Genomic DNA, 15,388 nt, shown 5'->3' with positions numbered 1-15,388 from the left:
ACCTCGATGAGACAAAACGATGCTGAAGGCAGCAATAGAGCGGACTCTCCGCAGCCCGCCGAGCCGAGCAACGCTGCGAGCTGATCAGAAATACACTCACACGTAGCGATTCACGAGATGACTAGGATTTTACACGAGGAAGGAATCGATCACAGCGACTGCAACACTCACCCGATTTCGATGTAGAGCGGTCGATCGAAGGGTAACATCCTAACCTACAGTGTAGATACAGCAAAGCAAATTCATATCGGTGTTGAAGAGTATTATCGATCAAAGTGTCCAATGCTGGCTCGTTACATAGGGTGGCTCGCGACGCCGGGAGGGACGTTAATTGCTCCGTCTGGTCGACGACCACAACACCACGATGAATGTCACCATCGATGCTTGAGGCCCGAAGTCATCTCCAGAGGTGTCTTATACATCCAGGACGTCTAACACTGCCCTCTCAGGACTTTCCATCATAATTCCGTATGAGCACTTCTCGCCGGTGTGTGAAATATTGCCACTTCCTCATGAAATTTTTATCTATACTATTGGTATAAAATCCGGATCAAGATACGATAGTAAAGCTCATCATTCCACCACTCCTTCACCACATTTGGCAAACCAGCGGAGCAAGCCCAATGGCCGCTGCGATTGCCACCATAATTGGTGACAACACAGTTCCCCGACTCGCAGCGTTTGCCTTTCCCCCATTGTTTCCTGCCGTATTCGTGGTCTCCGGCTGCGGCGCAGGCGGGTATCGTGCGCCGAAAGTATTGTCCGCACCCTCCGGAAACTTCGCCTGCAGAGCAGCGCCATTCACAATCTTTGCAGAAGGGTGGTCACGCGAGCCGTCGACGCAAGCTGCGCTTCCCCACATGGCATCATATGCGGCGGACCATACCACACTCTGATCGGACAGCGAGGCGGCGGTGTAGAACAGGCGACAGTCGGCGGCCTCGTAGACGAAGTGCAGTGGTGTCAGCGAGGTGTCGTTCCGCCGGATGTTGTTGCGTGTATTGACCTTCGCCTGCACGTCGCTGGTGCCCTTGATCCCGGCGCGGCTGAGCGTGTGCTCCAATGCTGCGAGGGACCTGCCGTATGTCGCGTCCAGCTGGTTCGCGACGTCAGGAGTAGCGAACGAGAAGGCTTCGGTGATGAGCGTGCCGATGAAGTTCATAGGCCAGACACTCGCACCCTTGACGTTACCGACACCCTGCATGGGTCCGGTTTGCTTGCGACCGCCGAAGGCGATCGAGCGGACGCCAGCTTGTGCTTTCATCAGCTCGGCGAAATCGGCACACGTCGAACCGCAGAAGCCGTCGTGGATGAGGAGGATGTTTTTCGGGTCGAAGACAGTGATGCCTTTATTGATGTTGACAAGGTCGCCGCCGTGGTTGCTGACGTTCCAGTTGAAAGGGCCGGTCATCTGCGCGGAGTCGGACAAGTTCCAGCGTTCGATGTTCGTAAAGCTGCCGCCGTGAGCTTGATTGGGGCCGTAGAAGTCTTCCCACGAGGCGAAATTCTTGCCGGCTTGGTTCAAACCGACCGCAGCGTTGAGATTGGTATAAATACTTGCATTGCGACTCGCGCCAGATCGTTGTGCTTCTGCCGCGTCGATGCCTGCGAAATGCTCGGTGATGATCTTGCCCATTCGGTTGAACAGGTCGTGTGCACGGAAGTTGTTGCCATTGTAGGCGTACATCTTGGGGAACAGTTGCGAGAAGAAATCGAGGCCGAGAGGCACCCGGCCACCAGTGTTGCCGCGAAGGTCGATGATAAGGCGTGTCTTTCCCAAATCTTTCGCTGTAGCCAACAGCTCGCGGATTGTGTTTTGAAACTCAACCCAATGCTCTGTCTCAAAAGTGGGTACAGCTAGAACTGCGAGCTCCGGCTGTTCAAGGTTCACGAAGCCAGAGATAGCATTGCTCGGGGCAGTCACCAGAGGTTTCGGGTAATGTGCGGGGCCTTTTTGCTTGGTTGAAGTCCAGACAGGTGCGAATGGCGACTCGTTCGGGGAGGCCAATGCCTGTCGCTTCTTTGTGATCGCATGCGTGGCCGATGCCCCAGTGCAGAATTTCTGGAAGAAACTCTTGCCATCAACAACGCCCGTGAAGTTCTTGCTTGTCGCCGCCATCTGTGGTGTCGGAATGACAGTGCCATTGGCAAAAGTAAGCTGGATCGAAGCTCCTGCATTGAAGGGTGCCAGTGCGCCTGCCCAGTAGCCGGGAGATCCTAATGGGACCACGTAGAAGACTGCATTGTAACCGGCGTCGAGATCCTGGAATTGGGTGTTGTTGATGGCGAACTCGTTCAGTGCAGTCTGCACATCTCGATCGTCAATCTTGACAAGGGGAGAAACGCCACTGGAGTTGGCTGCAGATGACGCGAGCGCGTCTTTCCGTCCGTAGTACACTTCTGGTAATGACAATCCATCTTGAGAGAGCGAGTAAAGAGCAGTGCCGAAGCCAAACGAGAATACGTTGACGATGTCTGGGGTGTAGACCAGGTGAAAGTCGTAGGCACTGTTCACGAGTCGGTAAAGATCGAATTGAAAGTCGTACTCATTAGTATACACCGAAGCATTGAGCCGATGTTGAAGAGTGTCCAATCCTCCTATCAGATCAGTCGCCGGACGAACCCATCCACTTGGTGGGTCCTTCGTGAATTCTAGAGTGCTTTGAAACTGAAGTACAGTCTTCAATCCCAGCAGTTGCCTAGTTCCACCTTCCGCATCGAGTGGCACTGATCTGAGACAGCTCAATGCTATATTTGCGGGAATCTGACCAGATCCACGTAAGGAAAGCTGTTGCGCTGCAATGTCACAAGGCTCCGATTGGGCATCTCGTAGTTGAAGTGATTGGTGATTAGGAATTGCCTCTGCCAAACCGAGCAAGCCGGCTGCAGCAAGGATGAAACGCATATTGGATGAAGTACAGAGAACAACGAGGTTGGCAATTAGAAAGCTGGTTGATTGCGGGACTATTCGACAGCGATTCGCGCAAGCTTTATAACCTTTTGCTCGACTCAATCATGTCGGTACAAATCCGCGATGATGCCAAATCCGCAGATCTCCTTTCCCGCCAATTTTACTACATCCTAGCTTGAGGCTGTGCGTTTAAGTCATTACATTCAGCCCTGGCATGAGCTGCGCCTGAGGGATTTGGTCGACCGCTGATTGACCGACAAACCTCCCGCTAGTGGTAGCGATTGGACTTGCCAGCGACGGGACGACGGGAAGTGTCTGTATACTAGCCAGAACAGAACTAGCCATAGGTGCAGGATTCGCCGAGGTGCAGCAGTCGCACGTTCCAAAGCCACCAGATCGCCCTGCACAATCAACTAATCTTAGCGAAAAGCTTCGACCTCGCGACGTTCGAGAGCAATTCCGAGTATGTGGCTTGGCAAGTTCTCCAGGGCTGACATCAACCAAGGTTATTTATATATAGCCTTAGGGCTTTTGATGGGCCCTGAGATTGACCAATGAGCGCTTGAGCGCGTCGGGCCGCTTGTTCACTTTAGCCCTTTTCGGCATTTGTGAGCCGCAGCCGTCTTCAGGGCTGAGACTAGTCTCTTTGATTGATCAACGGACATCACGACTAAACCCAAAAAGAAGGTACAGCTGACAAGGAAGACCAGGGCGTGAAAGTGTCGCAGCATGTCGTCCCTCTGGCCCGGTAGGGCTTGGGACAAGGATCGGTAGATTGATTCGAGCTTTGAGACCTCGAATTATGTCCAGCAGTGTTTCGTTAAATTAACCATAATCTGTGTCAATAATTGGGGGCCTGAGCTGATGGGATCAAAGAGTATATGAGGCAGCCAGATTTCGTCGAGACTGCAACAACATTCACAACCATCTTTCGTTCTTCTTTCCATCAGCTCGTTCCAACGCTCCGACATCACAATCATCGTTGATTTCTCCTTCCATTGCCTCATTTCTCTTTCTCGACTCAATCGCCATGCGTTCGATCTCCATCGCCGTTGGACTGTCCCTGTTGCACACCGTGCTCGCTCAGAGATCAAACTGCTACGGCGGATACTGTTGCTCTGGCTCCATTGTGGGAGGATGTAATGGAAACGACATCTCCAACTTCATTTGCTGCGTCGGCGATACCAATCGTGGCCAGAACGTCTGCGTCGGCGACGGCGTCTTGACGTGCTCGGCCGGCATCGCAACTCCATTGGCTTCCGCGACTGTGACTCTCGCCGTTGCATCATTTCCGCCATCGTCTTCGACGATTACGATGTTGGAAACGACCAGCCCGACGAGTCCGACCGCCGAGATCTCGCAGACCGAGTCTTCCACCCCGTCGTCCGATATGACGACCCCGACCGCAATGTCGAGCCCATCCATGACGAGCCCGTCAGTCATGACCACCTCGAGCTCGAAGTCTGCACCAGCAACGAGCCCCACCCGCAACGCTGCCGTGAATGCTTTCGGCGCCATGCCAGGTCAAATGGCATTCAAGATGGTGGCAGCGGCAATCAATGCTTTTTAAGCCACGATATTATTGTATCATTGGCACTCTCGATTGATCGTCATCAGTATGGGATACTACAAGGAGGGCAACCGGTGATGGTCCGATACAGGCAGCAGATCTAAGCGGTTTCAGGCAGGGTTCTCTTTGGACACACATATTTGTTCGATCATATCAGGAGGTACGACGACTGCATCATACTTGGACAAAGGGGAGAGAACAGAGAAATGGACGACATGGGTTGGGACGTATTATTATGCTTTTTTGATCTATTTCTACGTATCAGATCTACAATGTAAACTTTGGCCCAATTTGAACGTACTCATTCCTTCCAACCTAAATTTGGTGTGATTTTGTAGCAGCTCCTGCGAGTCTCACGGTGATAAGAAATCGTGATGTTGTGCGAGCAGATACCTATTGATCTCACCTATTTGATCACGCTGAACCGATCGGTTTTACGTTGGGACGTTGGATGTGCGCCGAAACGGATGGTTTCTGCCTCGAGGGCCTCACCAGATGACCGTATTAACACGATGAGGCTTCTCATCGTCCGGGAAGGGGGATGAGCTTTCTTGAGGGGTTTTCGGCATTGAAATGATGACCTTGTGGCGACGCGCGGAATGGTGAGGATAGAGATGGGAGATTCGCAGGAAATGGGTGGATTTGGAGGGCTCATTCGGGGGTGTTTCTTTTTCGATCAAATCCTCTTTCGTTGCCTTTCGAGGAAGAGATAGGGGGCGATGCGGCGCTCATGTCTAATTGGATCGATCGATTCTTTCCTTCTGACAGGGTGTGGTTCATCGTGATGTGGGATGTGAAAATAGATAAGAGAAAGAGGGAGTCGTCTGAATTCTCGACGTGTTTCGCAGATATAGAACCTGTTTTCTGAATTGTCGCAGCTGCAGCAGCAATGATCAAAGCAGCAGCGTCCAAGAAGCAGAGTCAAGGAACCAAAATCATTATATATGGAAACACCTCACGACAAATACATTCTCAGTTCATCAGTCTGGATATTCGTCACTCAATCAATCACAACGAGCAACAGCTAAACTTGCAGTGGCGAAAAAGCCAAACAACCCCCAACTCCACCCAATGTGAGCGGCAACAGCGAAATAGCGATAAAGATCAACGGACGCCACGTCCGCAACTCCGAAATCATCCCATGCATCGCACCAGATCAGTTGTGTATCAATGCCTTTCCCCCAAAAATGACCCCCGACTCCGCCATAACACCGCGTCGAAGATGAGACGCACCGCGAACAAAAAGACTGCAAAATCAAAGTAGAGCACACGAAGAATCTCAAGGAGAAAAAGACGAGGAGAGAAAGGCCATGATGCGAAACACAAGGGCGGAGGATGAGGAGGGGATGAAATTCCTCACATCTCCGCATACCACCTCCCGTGCCCCTCCCAATCCACCCTTCTCACAGCAGCAAGGGTATCCACGACGCCCTTGACCTGCTCGGCGAATTCCGCCATTCCGCTCGCCGCGAGCCGCTCGGAAGCGGAAGACGCGGCGCGGACGTGTTCGGCGTCGGTGGTGGCCGACAGCCGAGACGAGATATGTTCGACGAGGCGGTGCATGAGGAGTTTGAGGACGGGGTCGACGAAGTTGATGGGCGAAGTCGATGATGATGGCACTGCGGTGGGGGTGGGGAACGCGGCGGAGGCGGATGCGAAGAAGCGGGAGATCTGGCCCGAGACGGCGACTTTGGTGGCGGGCGGCATGTTGTGGGCGGTCTCGAGGATGGAAAAGGCCTTTTGGGCCGGGGAGGGTCTGTCCGGGGTTTCCGGCTCGTCGAGGGCCGGGGACGTGAGGACGAGTTGCCAGAGGCGGGCGGCTTCGTGCTTCCAGGGCGAGCGGACGTCGCGTTTGAGCAGGTTCTTCGTGGTGAGGAGGACGGCGCCGAGGGTGGCGACGCGGATGGCGGTGGTGCGGAGGTCGCACAGGCGCTCGAAGTCGAGGGTCAGGGTCTCTGGGCAGTTGTCGTGTGTGAGGTCGGCGGAGCGGAATGTCAGGTGGATGAGGGCTTGGGTGTGGATTTTGTGGGGTGAAGGCCGGTCTGCGGGGTTGTTTACGTTGTCGGGATCGCGACGGTTGGCTTCGCTGTTGAGTTGCGAGGAGGCTTGGGACCACCACCGCCGGGTGTTCTCGAGGGAGGTGGCCCCGAATTCGAGGTCGCGAGAGAATTGGCGTTGCTCGTACCCGGCGGCTTCACGGATCAAGGTTGGCGCAGCGTTCATGATGATGAAGTTGGTGTAGTCCAGATTCAACTTGTCAATCATGACCAACAAGTTGAACAATTTCATGACCATGTTCTCGAGGCTGCTGTTGCTGTTGTCCCGCAGCGAGACAGCCAGCTCGCGAACCGCCTGGTCTCGGAAAGGTGCACAGAGCTTCGGCAGAAGATCGGCCATGAATTCGAAGAACCCATCGTAGGAGAAAATGCCCTGGGTGCATTGCCGATGAATGTCCTCCAGGTCTAGGGCCTCCGAGATCGTCATTTGCATGCCCTTGCTGGGTCGGGTCATCTTCAGCAATTTGCCCCTGACATTTTCCGCGATCGACAAAGTCCATTGTCCTCCCTGGCCAGCCTCGAAGCCCTCCTTCATATTGCTGGTGATGCTGGCGTAAAGCTGTGCGCGCGCCTCGACGTGGACATCCTGCAGCTTGAAGTCCTTGTCGATTGCGAGCTCGTGGGTGAGGACCCTGTTATGAGGCATGACGGAGAATAATTTGGCCAGAAGCAGACCAGAGACATCTCTCGCTTGTGCAGGAGCCTGCGATTCGATAATTTCATCCGCAGTTGCCTCAACGGTGGCCGCTGCCGCCTGTGCAACAGCAGGGTCGATGATCCTAGGTCTGACCTCTGCAACGGGACGTCGCCTTGGTCTGCCACGCCGCGATTCACGGATGGCCTTCTTGATCAGAACGTCCGCCCTTTCAGGTCCGGCCAATTTTCGAATCCGGCTCAGTAGAAGCACTTGGTTGTTGCGGATGCCCTCACGGTAGTCATTCGATACCTCGCCGCGAGTGTCGTCTTTCACCGTCTGCCAGATTTTGTCCAGTTCGACAAATGAATCGACCATTCCTTCGATCAGAACACTCGAATCTTGGAGTCTCCAGGCCGCAAACGCAGAGGTATAGGCCGTGTAGGATTGAGAGAGCGTTTCCAGCTGCATCGGGTTGGGAGTGAAGTTGTTCCAGCTGGCGAGACGAGCCACAGCGGCCTCGAACAAGTGTACCAGGTCAGAGGCCTTTGCTATCAAATCCTGTTCCTGTGCGCCGTTCTTGTGTTGCAGAATTTCCGCTGGGTGACCAATGATCATGAAGGCGCTGAGGAAGGTCCGAGTGTTGAGCGGCGCATTTGGATCGTCTCGATCCTGTAAGCCGAAGAATGTGAGGATGCCAGTCACGGCTTGTATGACTTCTGGTTCAGCCACGCGAGTCGTCATGTCCTCGAAGCTGGTCGCCTTTGTCGTATGAGAATCGAGATCCAGCTCCTGGAAGGCCAGCAACGGTTGTATCCGTCGATGTACTCGCCAGCATACCTGTATCCGCCGAGCAGCATCGTCCTCGGTCATCGGCTCAGCTGTGACTTCGTCGTCCGCGATAGCATCCTCGTCCGCGTCTGCATCCTCCTCCACCACGGCCAGCTTCTTTTCGGAACTATCTGCACGTCGCGCCCGACGCTCCTGCAGGTTCCTCTGGTATTCCGCCCGCCTCTTCTCCGCTTCGGCGTGTCTCTCCTCCATCTCCGAGCGCACCCGCGCCTCATCAGCCAACTTTCTCTCCTTGACTTCCTCTGCGATACGCTTGGCACGCGCGACTTCCTCCGCGCATGTCGCCGCTACCTTGGCCAGATATTTCTCCTTCGCCAGTTGTGCCGCCAAAGTCCGCTCTTCCCTGGTATTGCTGTTGCCGCGGGGCGCAGCCTTGGCCAAGGCGGCGCGGAGGCGGACCTGTTCGACATGTGCGGCGCGGTCGGCCAGCCGTGCTTTGCGATCCTCGATGATGGAAGCCCGACGCAAATGTTGTGCGATCGAGGTGCTCTGGGGGCCGGCCGTCGCACGTCGATGCGACGACGCATGCGAATGGGCTGACGAGAGCGAATTCCGACGAGACGACGCTGCTGACGACTTTCGCCGGGCGGCCAATTTGTTACTATAGAAGCGAGCGGCGATGTGCGCAGGAGGAGCGTAGATTTTTTCCTCTTCGTCACCGTCTTCGTTGTCGTCGGGTGTTATTATTGTGGGTGTCGCGACTTGGGCCGGGTTGTCAATCTGCTGAGGTTGCTCATTCGATTGCGACTGGGCTCCGCCGCGCGCGGGAGAGGCGACGTTACTCGAGTCCATGATTGTGATAAAGAATGACTTCGCGATCGGCAAGACCGTGACTGCAGGATCGCAGAGTGTAGGAACTATACAGAGAGGTCGTCGTCGTCGCCCATGAGGCTTCGCATCAGAGGTGCGATATGACGAATCACGCTTGCGAATCAGTGGAAGGCGCTAGACGTGGGAAGATTCGTTCATTTGCGGCGTGTGATCCGAGAAGCCGCAGATTAATAAGACGGAATCGTGTAGGAAGTGGATAGATGGAGGCCCGTCGCCGGATGACAAGCGAGGCCCAGAGAGGATCAAAGGAATGTGGTGGAGGAGTATGTGGTGATCTCTCGTGAGGTGGTGGTGGTGGTGGTGGTTGATGTTGGTGGTGAGTCTGCGCCACACAGTATTACATATAATAGTAAGCGGTGTTGGAGGAAGTGTTGGCAGGCACAAGGCAGGAGGGCGTCGGGTGATGCCCCGGGATTGGCGTTGGTCAGCGAGCGTCAGCCGGATTCAAGATGATGACGATTGCCCAAAGGTGAGGCGTGATGGATGATGAAAGGAGGCTCGACTCGCACGCGACACTGGATATACGAAGTGGAACACACACACACACACACACACACACACATTGCCCGACTGTACGTTTGCATGATAAATATCTCAAAGATATCCTTGCAGTGATGCCCTCATACACTCCTTCCCAAGGTGCCCATGGACACAGTCCCTACAGTGTGTTAACTGAAGCATCATCGTGCAGGACAAAACCGAGCAAAGTGGGAATAGTGGGAAGGAATCCGCAGGACAAACAGCCGGTCGATCACGCCTTTGACACTGTACATTTCTACCGTACATCCGATCCCTTACCTAAGCAGACCAGATGTACATTCACATACCCATACCCACAGGCGATGCCGCCGTAGATCGACCCGAATCTACAGTCCTGACCACTACCTACCTACCTACCTAGGCACCTATCTAGTAATTAACCTGCAGTAGCTGGATATGTATGACATCCATCCATCCATCAATCTATGCAGGTGGCCATACTGGGCCAAAAAGCGACAAGTGAGGGGAAGGACAGGCAGGGCGGGAAAGAGGGCAAAGAGGGCGGAAAGAGAGAGAGGGAGAGCGAGGGAGAAGCCGCCCATCAAAATCCGCCCTGATCATGGCTGGCTGGCGGGTGGGCAACATGCCGCTCGATTACAGCATATGCTTGATTACATAATAATCCCACCCCGAAAAGAAGATCAGACGGAAAGAGGACCGCGCCGTTTTCACCGCCATCCGGATTCTGGGCAGTGTGGAACGGCCGCCGTCGGCAGGAAAAGAACGAAAACCGTCCCGAGATGCCCACGTGGGAGCTATTCTCAGATCTCAGATTCAGACCCTCATCGTCGAATTATTATGCCGCTCCTGGCTCGGAAAGAATCCACCATGGAAACTATTACTATTTCCTTCACCTCCATCATTTCGTAATCTCAGTTCATTACATCTTAGATAATATTGCCATCTCGTTGATTCGTTACCGCGGTCGCTGCTACTAACCGCGAACCTTGTAGGTTAGTATAATATTACTTGCAAGTAGTAGGAACACAGCACATGGACCATATCCACGAAAGTCAGTCCTCTATGACGAGCACCGTAGTCCACAATGATGGTAAAATCAACGAGACGGGCTACAGAAACCGCTCTACAGCCACAGTTGCTTGTAAGCTCATCAGACAGAAATTATGCAGAATGGCGAGGAAAAAAGACATTGATTTATCGATGAATTGGGGCTTGCACGTGAAGGCAAGCCGACCTTGTGTATCCGAAGCAAATGGAATCCGTTTAATGAGAGAAAGAAAAAGAAGAACGTCTCCGAGACGGTGCAGAAAAATCGGGATCGATACTTCCCTCTGCGTATGAGATCTCGGGGAGAACAAAGAAAAAAACAACAACGACAACGACAAAGCCAGAATGACAGCGAACATCTACAATGATCAGCGGAAACCCCGTCAAACCAAAAGAAAACACAGATGGAGATATCCCGCCTCCCGATCTCCGTCAAACCGGCAACGCCTCCAGGATAAACTGCCTATACTCCTTCCACGCGCGATCATGCTTCTCACCCAGATAGATGTCAAAATGACCCATATCATCGAAATACCTGATGACCCCTTTCGGCGCCTTCTTGGCGTAGGCGAGGGTGGTCTTGGGCGGGGCGACGGTGTCCTTGCCGCAGATGGCGAAGAGCACGGGGACTTTGATCTTCGCGGCGTGGGCGCCCGGGGCCAGGAGCGGGAAGGAGGCGATGAGGCGCGCCGGCACGGTCATGTTCTTGAAGTAGTACTCGTGTTTGTCGAGGGGCAGCAAGGGGTAGAAACCGTCGGTGACGTCGGGCGCGTTCATGAGGGCGACTATGAAGGAGGAGGAGGATTGTCAGTCTGGTTTGTTTTTTTGCTTCTTTTTTGTCTTTGTACTTTGGTGTCGGAAAGGGAAGAGGAGAGAGAGGAGTAAGAAGGTTTTGGGGGAACAAGAAAGACTCACTTTCGCCGGGTTTCCCGACGACGTGGATGCGCACGGGGTTCTCATCCGTCCCGAAGAGGACATCCAGGATCCCCAGCCAGTACATGCGAGGCAACTGGGCCAGGCCACAGCACAGCGCGCTCTTCCACCCGTTGGTGAAGGGACACTGGGAGATGACGGCCTTCACGCGAGGGTCGGCCGCGCCGACCTGGATGACGTGGCCGCCGCCGAAGGACGTCCCGAAGAGGCCGATGCGCTCGGGGTCGACGTTCTCCGCGTTCGCCCGCAGCCAGGCCAGCGCGGTGTGCCAGTCCTCCTGTTGCATGTTCCAGTCGATGAGGCCGTGCGGTAAGCCCGTGGAACCGCCGTTGCAGCGGTAGTCGAAGACCAGGGCGGTGTAGCCGAGCTCGTTGAATTTGGAGGCGTAGACGTCGAGTTTGAGCTCCTTTGTTGCGCCTAGGCCGTGGGCGAGGACGATGGCCGGACCGGGGTTCGAGGCGGTGTATTTGCGGGAGCTGTAGAGCCAGCCGGCCATGCGGTCCTTTCCGGCTGGGATCTCGACGTCGATGCGTCGGTCGATGCCGGCGTCGGCGGACTGACTGACCATGGTGTTCGAAACTGATGTGAGAATTGAGGAAACTGTGATGTTGGAAGCCCTCCTCGATGTGGTTCGGGGAGATATTTCAACTGCAGTGATCGGGATCGAAAGGGATTGGCGAGCGATAGTGGATGATCAGGTGAGCGGGTATCAAATTGTTGCAGTTGATATGGCGGAGGTTCAAATCATTCGATTGGAAGTTTATATCCAGTCATTTGCAGACTGGCTTGGAATCACAACCGAGGAAAAGATGCATGAAGGCGTGACTGGGAAATTGTCTTCACTTGGTTGGAAAGACGGTCCCGTTGTGGGCCTCATCGCTCGATCTCGACGGCTTGAACTGGGTGCTAGATCAACCGGCCAAGGGTCGGACGTTGCCTAAACACTTCGGCCGAGTGAGAACCTACGACAGTCTAGGAAGAGCCTTCCTTGCCGGGTTCCACCTAGGACCGAAACGAGCCCGAGAAGCGCTTTCGGCAATCGCCCAATCCTATACTGTAGTCTAATGGTGATGAAGGGTCTCAGGATGTCGGCAACTTGCCGGGATTAGATTGTCCTCGCATCCACTGTCCATCGGGAACTACTGTACATATTATATGTATGAGGAGGAGGAGGAGGAGCATCTAATGTGCCACCCAGGCGAGGTGGGGAGCAAGACGGTCATGGTCAGGCCTTTGGTGAGGCGGTGCAAATTAGAGCCACATGAAATGATCTCTCCTTTAGACGCGTGATGATCTGCGATGGGGTTTAAGTCGAGGGCGGCAAATAGACACTCCAGCTCCAAGCCTAGCTTAGAGCCATGGAATGGGCTCAAAGCACCTAGGGAGACGTCGACCCGGGAGTTGCGGGACGATTGCGGAGGGTGGATACGGGTGAGTGAGTGGAAAGCGATGATGATGATGGTGTATCATAAAACAAGTTGTCCATCGGACATAAATGACCTATCACGAACGACCTCATTCCACTTCTCCAACGACCCAAAGACCCAAAGACCGACTCGATGGTGAGATCTCGCCCGTAATGAGTGAGGGAATAGAATAGCACATACCTATGACTACCTACCTAACTAACTAAAACACCTACCTAGGTAACTACATAGGCAAGTAATAACTACCTACCTACCTAGTAATATATATAACAAGTGCTGCAGTTGTAGATATCTGATGAGACGACGGACAAGTCAAGTCAAAGCCTCTCCCGTTTCAAGATGGAACTCCGAAACAAGCGTCTTTCTCTCGGCTGCAGCTGGCTCGCACTCGTTCCTGAGCACGAGCCAGGCGTTCAAAATGCTTCAAAATGCCTTTCCCATTTTCAACGCTGCAGGGGTTTTATTATTGTCATTCCAATACAGGGAATGGCATACAGTATATTATCACTATGGATCACTGTGATTATATAATACAGGGAGAGTATACAGTATGGTTTTATTACTATTGTTATTATTACAATATACCTAGGTAGGGAATGGCATGCAGTATACAATACAGCATATGATCATCACCATCATCGTCAGGTATCGTTGATGAACCCTACTTCGGCCTATGTAAATCTGTGATCTAGAGGCGATTCGGACCAAGTCGACGGCAACCCGTGGACCCCGCCAATTCTTAACGCCGCCTCCTCTCCGCCCGCCTCTCTCCCGTCTATCCCTCTCTCGGCCGTGCATGTGAAGATCACCGCGGCTCACGAGAGGCGATCGGCTCGGCTGCTGGATTTGACCATCACTCAACGACTCGCGAACAAATCTTTTCGATATTTGTATTGATACATGCCCAAAACTTGCGCGATCAATACCGAAAATCCAACGCTCGTGTCATCGGTGGAATATTTCCAACAGCATAGCACAGTCATGGCGCCACAAACCAATGCGTCTTCGGTGGAGGACTTGGACGTGGTCATCATAGGGGCTGGCATTTCCGGAATCAACCTTGGCTATCGCTTGCAGGAGCGAAACCCCGACCTCAAATGGACCATCCTCGAGGGCCGTCACGAGATTGGCGGAACGTGGAGTTTATTCAAGTATCCAGGTGAGGATGGAGAATTCCTACCCGACACAATGAAATCGAAGCGCTGAGATGTAAAAATCAAAAAACACAGGCATCCGGTCGGATTCGGACCTCTACACCTTCGGCTTCCCGTGGCGACCGTGGAATGAAAAGGGCGCCATCGCGCAGGCGGACCGCATCAAGAACTATGTGAACGAATCCGCGCGGATCTACGGCATCGACAAGAAGATCCGCTTCAAACACAAGGTCGACGCCGCGAAATACAGCTCGGCACAGAAGCAATGGACCTGCGACGTGACCATCGACGGGAAGCAATCCGCGACGATCAAAAGCCGTTTCATCGTCCTGTGCACCGGCTACTACGACTACCACAACCCGTTGAAGGTCTCCATCCCGGGCATCGACAACTTCAAGGGTCCCGTCATCCACCCGCAGTTCTGGCCCGAAGATCTGGACTACTCCGGGAAGAACGTCGTCGTGATCGGATCCGGGGCCACGGCCGTCACCCTGCTGCCGGCGATGGCGGAGAAGGCATCCCACGTCACCATGTTGCAGCGGTCGCCGGGATACGTCATCTCGATGCCCCAGGAGGACGGCATCGAGAAGGTCATCCGCAGCTGTTTCTCCTGGGCGCCCGCGTTCCAACACTCGCTCTTCCGGGCCAAGTGGATCGCCGCCTCGATGCTCATCACCACGCTGTCGAAATATCTCCCGTCCGTCACCCGGCGCATCGTATACTCCTGGATGGACCGGGACCTCCCCGCCTCGACCCCGCGAGACCCGCACTTCGCGCCGTCCTACAACCCGTGGGAGCAACGCATGTGCCTGTGCCCGGACGGGGACTTCTTCAGCAGCCTGCAGTCCGGCCGGTCCAGCGTGATCACCGACACGATCCAGACCGTCACGCCCGACGGCATCCGACTGACGTCGGGGAAAGAGCTGCACCCCGACATCATCGTCACGGCGACCGGCCTCCAGCTGCAGTTCGCCGGCGGCATCGCCCTCTCCGTCGACGGGAAACCCTTCGCCATCGGCGAGAAGTTCATCTGGAAGGGGATGATGATCGAGGACCTGCCGAACGCGTCCTTCTCGATCGGCTACGTCGACGCGTCGTGGACGCTGGGCGCCGACGCCAGCGCCCAGCTCTTCTGCCGGCTGCTGGCGGAGATGCAGGCCGAGGGGAGCCGGGAGGTGACGCCGCGCATGGACGACAAGGAGAAGTCCTCCATGCACGTCTACCCCATGCTGCGGCTGTCGAGCACGTACGTGAAGAAATCCGCCCACCTGATGCCCAAGTCGGGCGACCGCGGGCAGTGGGTGCCGCGGTCGTATTACCTGCGGGACATCTGGAACGCGTGGTACGGGGACATCCGCACGAGTCTGCAGTGGTCTTGAGGGCCGGGGGACATCCAAAAGCTTGCCTTGGATATGAGGGATCCATATTAGAGATCTCTTCTCTCTGCTCTTGATGATCTTTTAGGGGATAG

The 15,388-nt window shown here is 54.5% G+C and overlaps 7 protein-coding genes across 7 annotated transcripts; 3 read left to right on the top strand and 4 right to left on the bottom strand.

The window, feature by feature from the left end:
• Positions 1-829: 829 nt before the first annotated feature.
• Positions 830-2,764, bottom strand: K489DRAFT_296675 (uncharacterized protein; the record flags this gene model as incomplete). The annotated part of the gene is made up of 1 exon (XM_033600321.1): positions 830-2,764. A coding segment is annotated over one exon (1,935 nt), but the record flags the coding sequence as incomplete, so codon positions are not given.
• Positions 2,765-3,834: 1,070 nt separating this feature from the next.
• Positions 3,835-4,771, top strand: K489DRAFT_383250 (uncharacterized protein). Its single transcript, XM_033605550.1, has one exon. The coding sequence runs from the start codon at positions 3,942-3,944 to the stop codon at positions 4,479-4,481; it is 540 nt and encodes a 179-aa protein (XP_033457477.1). The 5' UTR covers positions 3,835-3,941; the 3' UTR covers positions 4,482-4,771.
• Positions 4,772-5,837: 1,066 nt separating this feature from the next.
• Positions 5,838-8,816, bottom strand: K489DRAFT_390403 (Tcp11-domain-containing protein; the record flags this gene model as incomplete). Its single annotated transcript, XM_033606600.1, has 2 exons — positions 5,838-8,590; positions 8,627-8,816. The coding sequence occupies 2 exons, from the start codon at positions 8,814-8,816 to the stop codon at positions 5,838-5,840; spliced, it is 2,943 nt and encodes a 980-aa protein (XP_033457476.1).
• Positions 8,817-10,365: 1,549 nt separating this feature from the next.
• Positions 10,366-10,844, bottom strand: K489DRAFT_56167 (uncharacterized protein). Its single transcript, XM_033608723.1, has one exon. The coding sequence runs from the start codon at positions 10,760-10,762 to the stop codon at positions 10,466-10,468; it is 297 nt and encodes a 98-aa protein (XP_033457475.1). The 5' UTR covers positions 10,763-10,844; the 3' UTR covers positions 10,366-10,465.
• Positions 10,529-12,166, bottom strand: K489DRAFT_383248 (alpha/beta-hydrolase). Its single transcript, XM_033605549.1, has 2 exons — positions 11,319-12,166; positions 10,529-11,188 (listed from the first exon to the last, which is right to left on the bottom strand). Exons 1-2 carry the CDS (start codon positions 11,902-11,904, stop codon positions 10,836-10,838), a joined length of 939 nt encoding a protein of 312 aa, XP_033457474.1. The 5' UTR covers positions 11,905-12,166; the 3' UTR covers positions 10,529-10,835.
• Positions 12,167-12,859: 693 nt separating this feature from the next.
• Positions 12,860-13,383, top strand: K489DRAFT_383246 (uncharacterized protein). The gene has a single exon (XM_033605548.1). The coding sequence runs from the start codon at positions 13,103-13,105 to the stop codon at positions 13,292-13,294; it is 192 nt and encodes a 63-aa protein (XP_033457473.1). The 5' UTR covers positions 12,860-13,102; the 3' UTR covers positions 13,295-13,383.
• Positions 13,384-13,744: 361 nt separating this feature from the next.
• On the top strand, positions 13,745-15,296 carry K489DRAFT_324622 (FAD/NAD(P)-binding domain-containing protein; the record flags this gene model as incomplete). Its single annotated transcript, XM_033601776.1, has 2 exons — positions 13,745-13,922; positions 13,993-15,296. The coding sequence occupies 2 exons, from the start codon at positions 13,745-13,747 to the stop codon at positions 15,294-15,296; spliced, it is 1,482 nt and encodes a 493-aa protein (XP_033457472.1).
• Between the last annotated feature and the right edge of the window lie 92 nt (positions 15,297-15,388).

Source organism: Dissoconium aciculare, assembly GCF_010015565.1.
Source record: "Dissoconium aciculare CBS 342.82 unplaced genomic scaffold K489scaffold_11, whole genome shotgun sequence".
NCBI lineage: Eukaryota > Fungi > Ascomycota > Dothideomycetes > Mycosphaerellales > Dissoconiaceae > Dissoconium > Dissoconium aciculare.
This window is presented reverse-complemented; position numbering and strand designations above follow the sequence as displayed.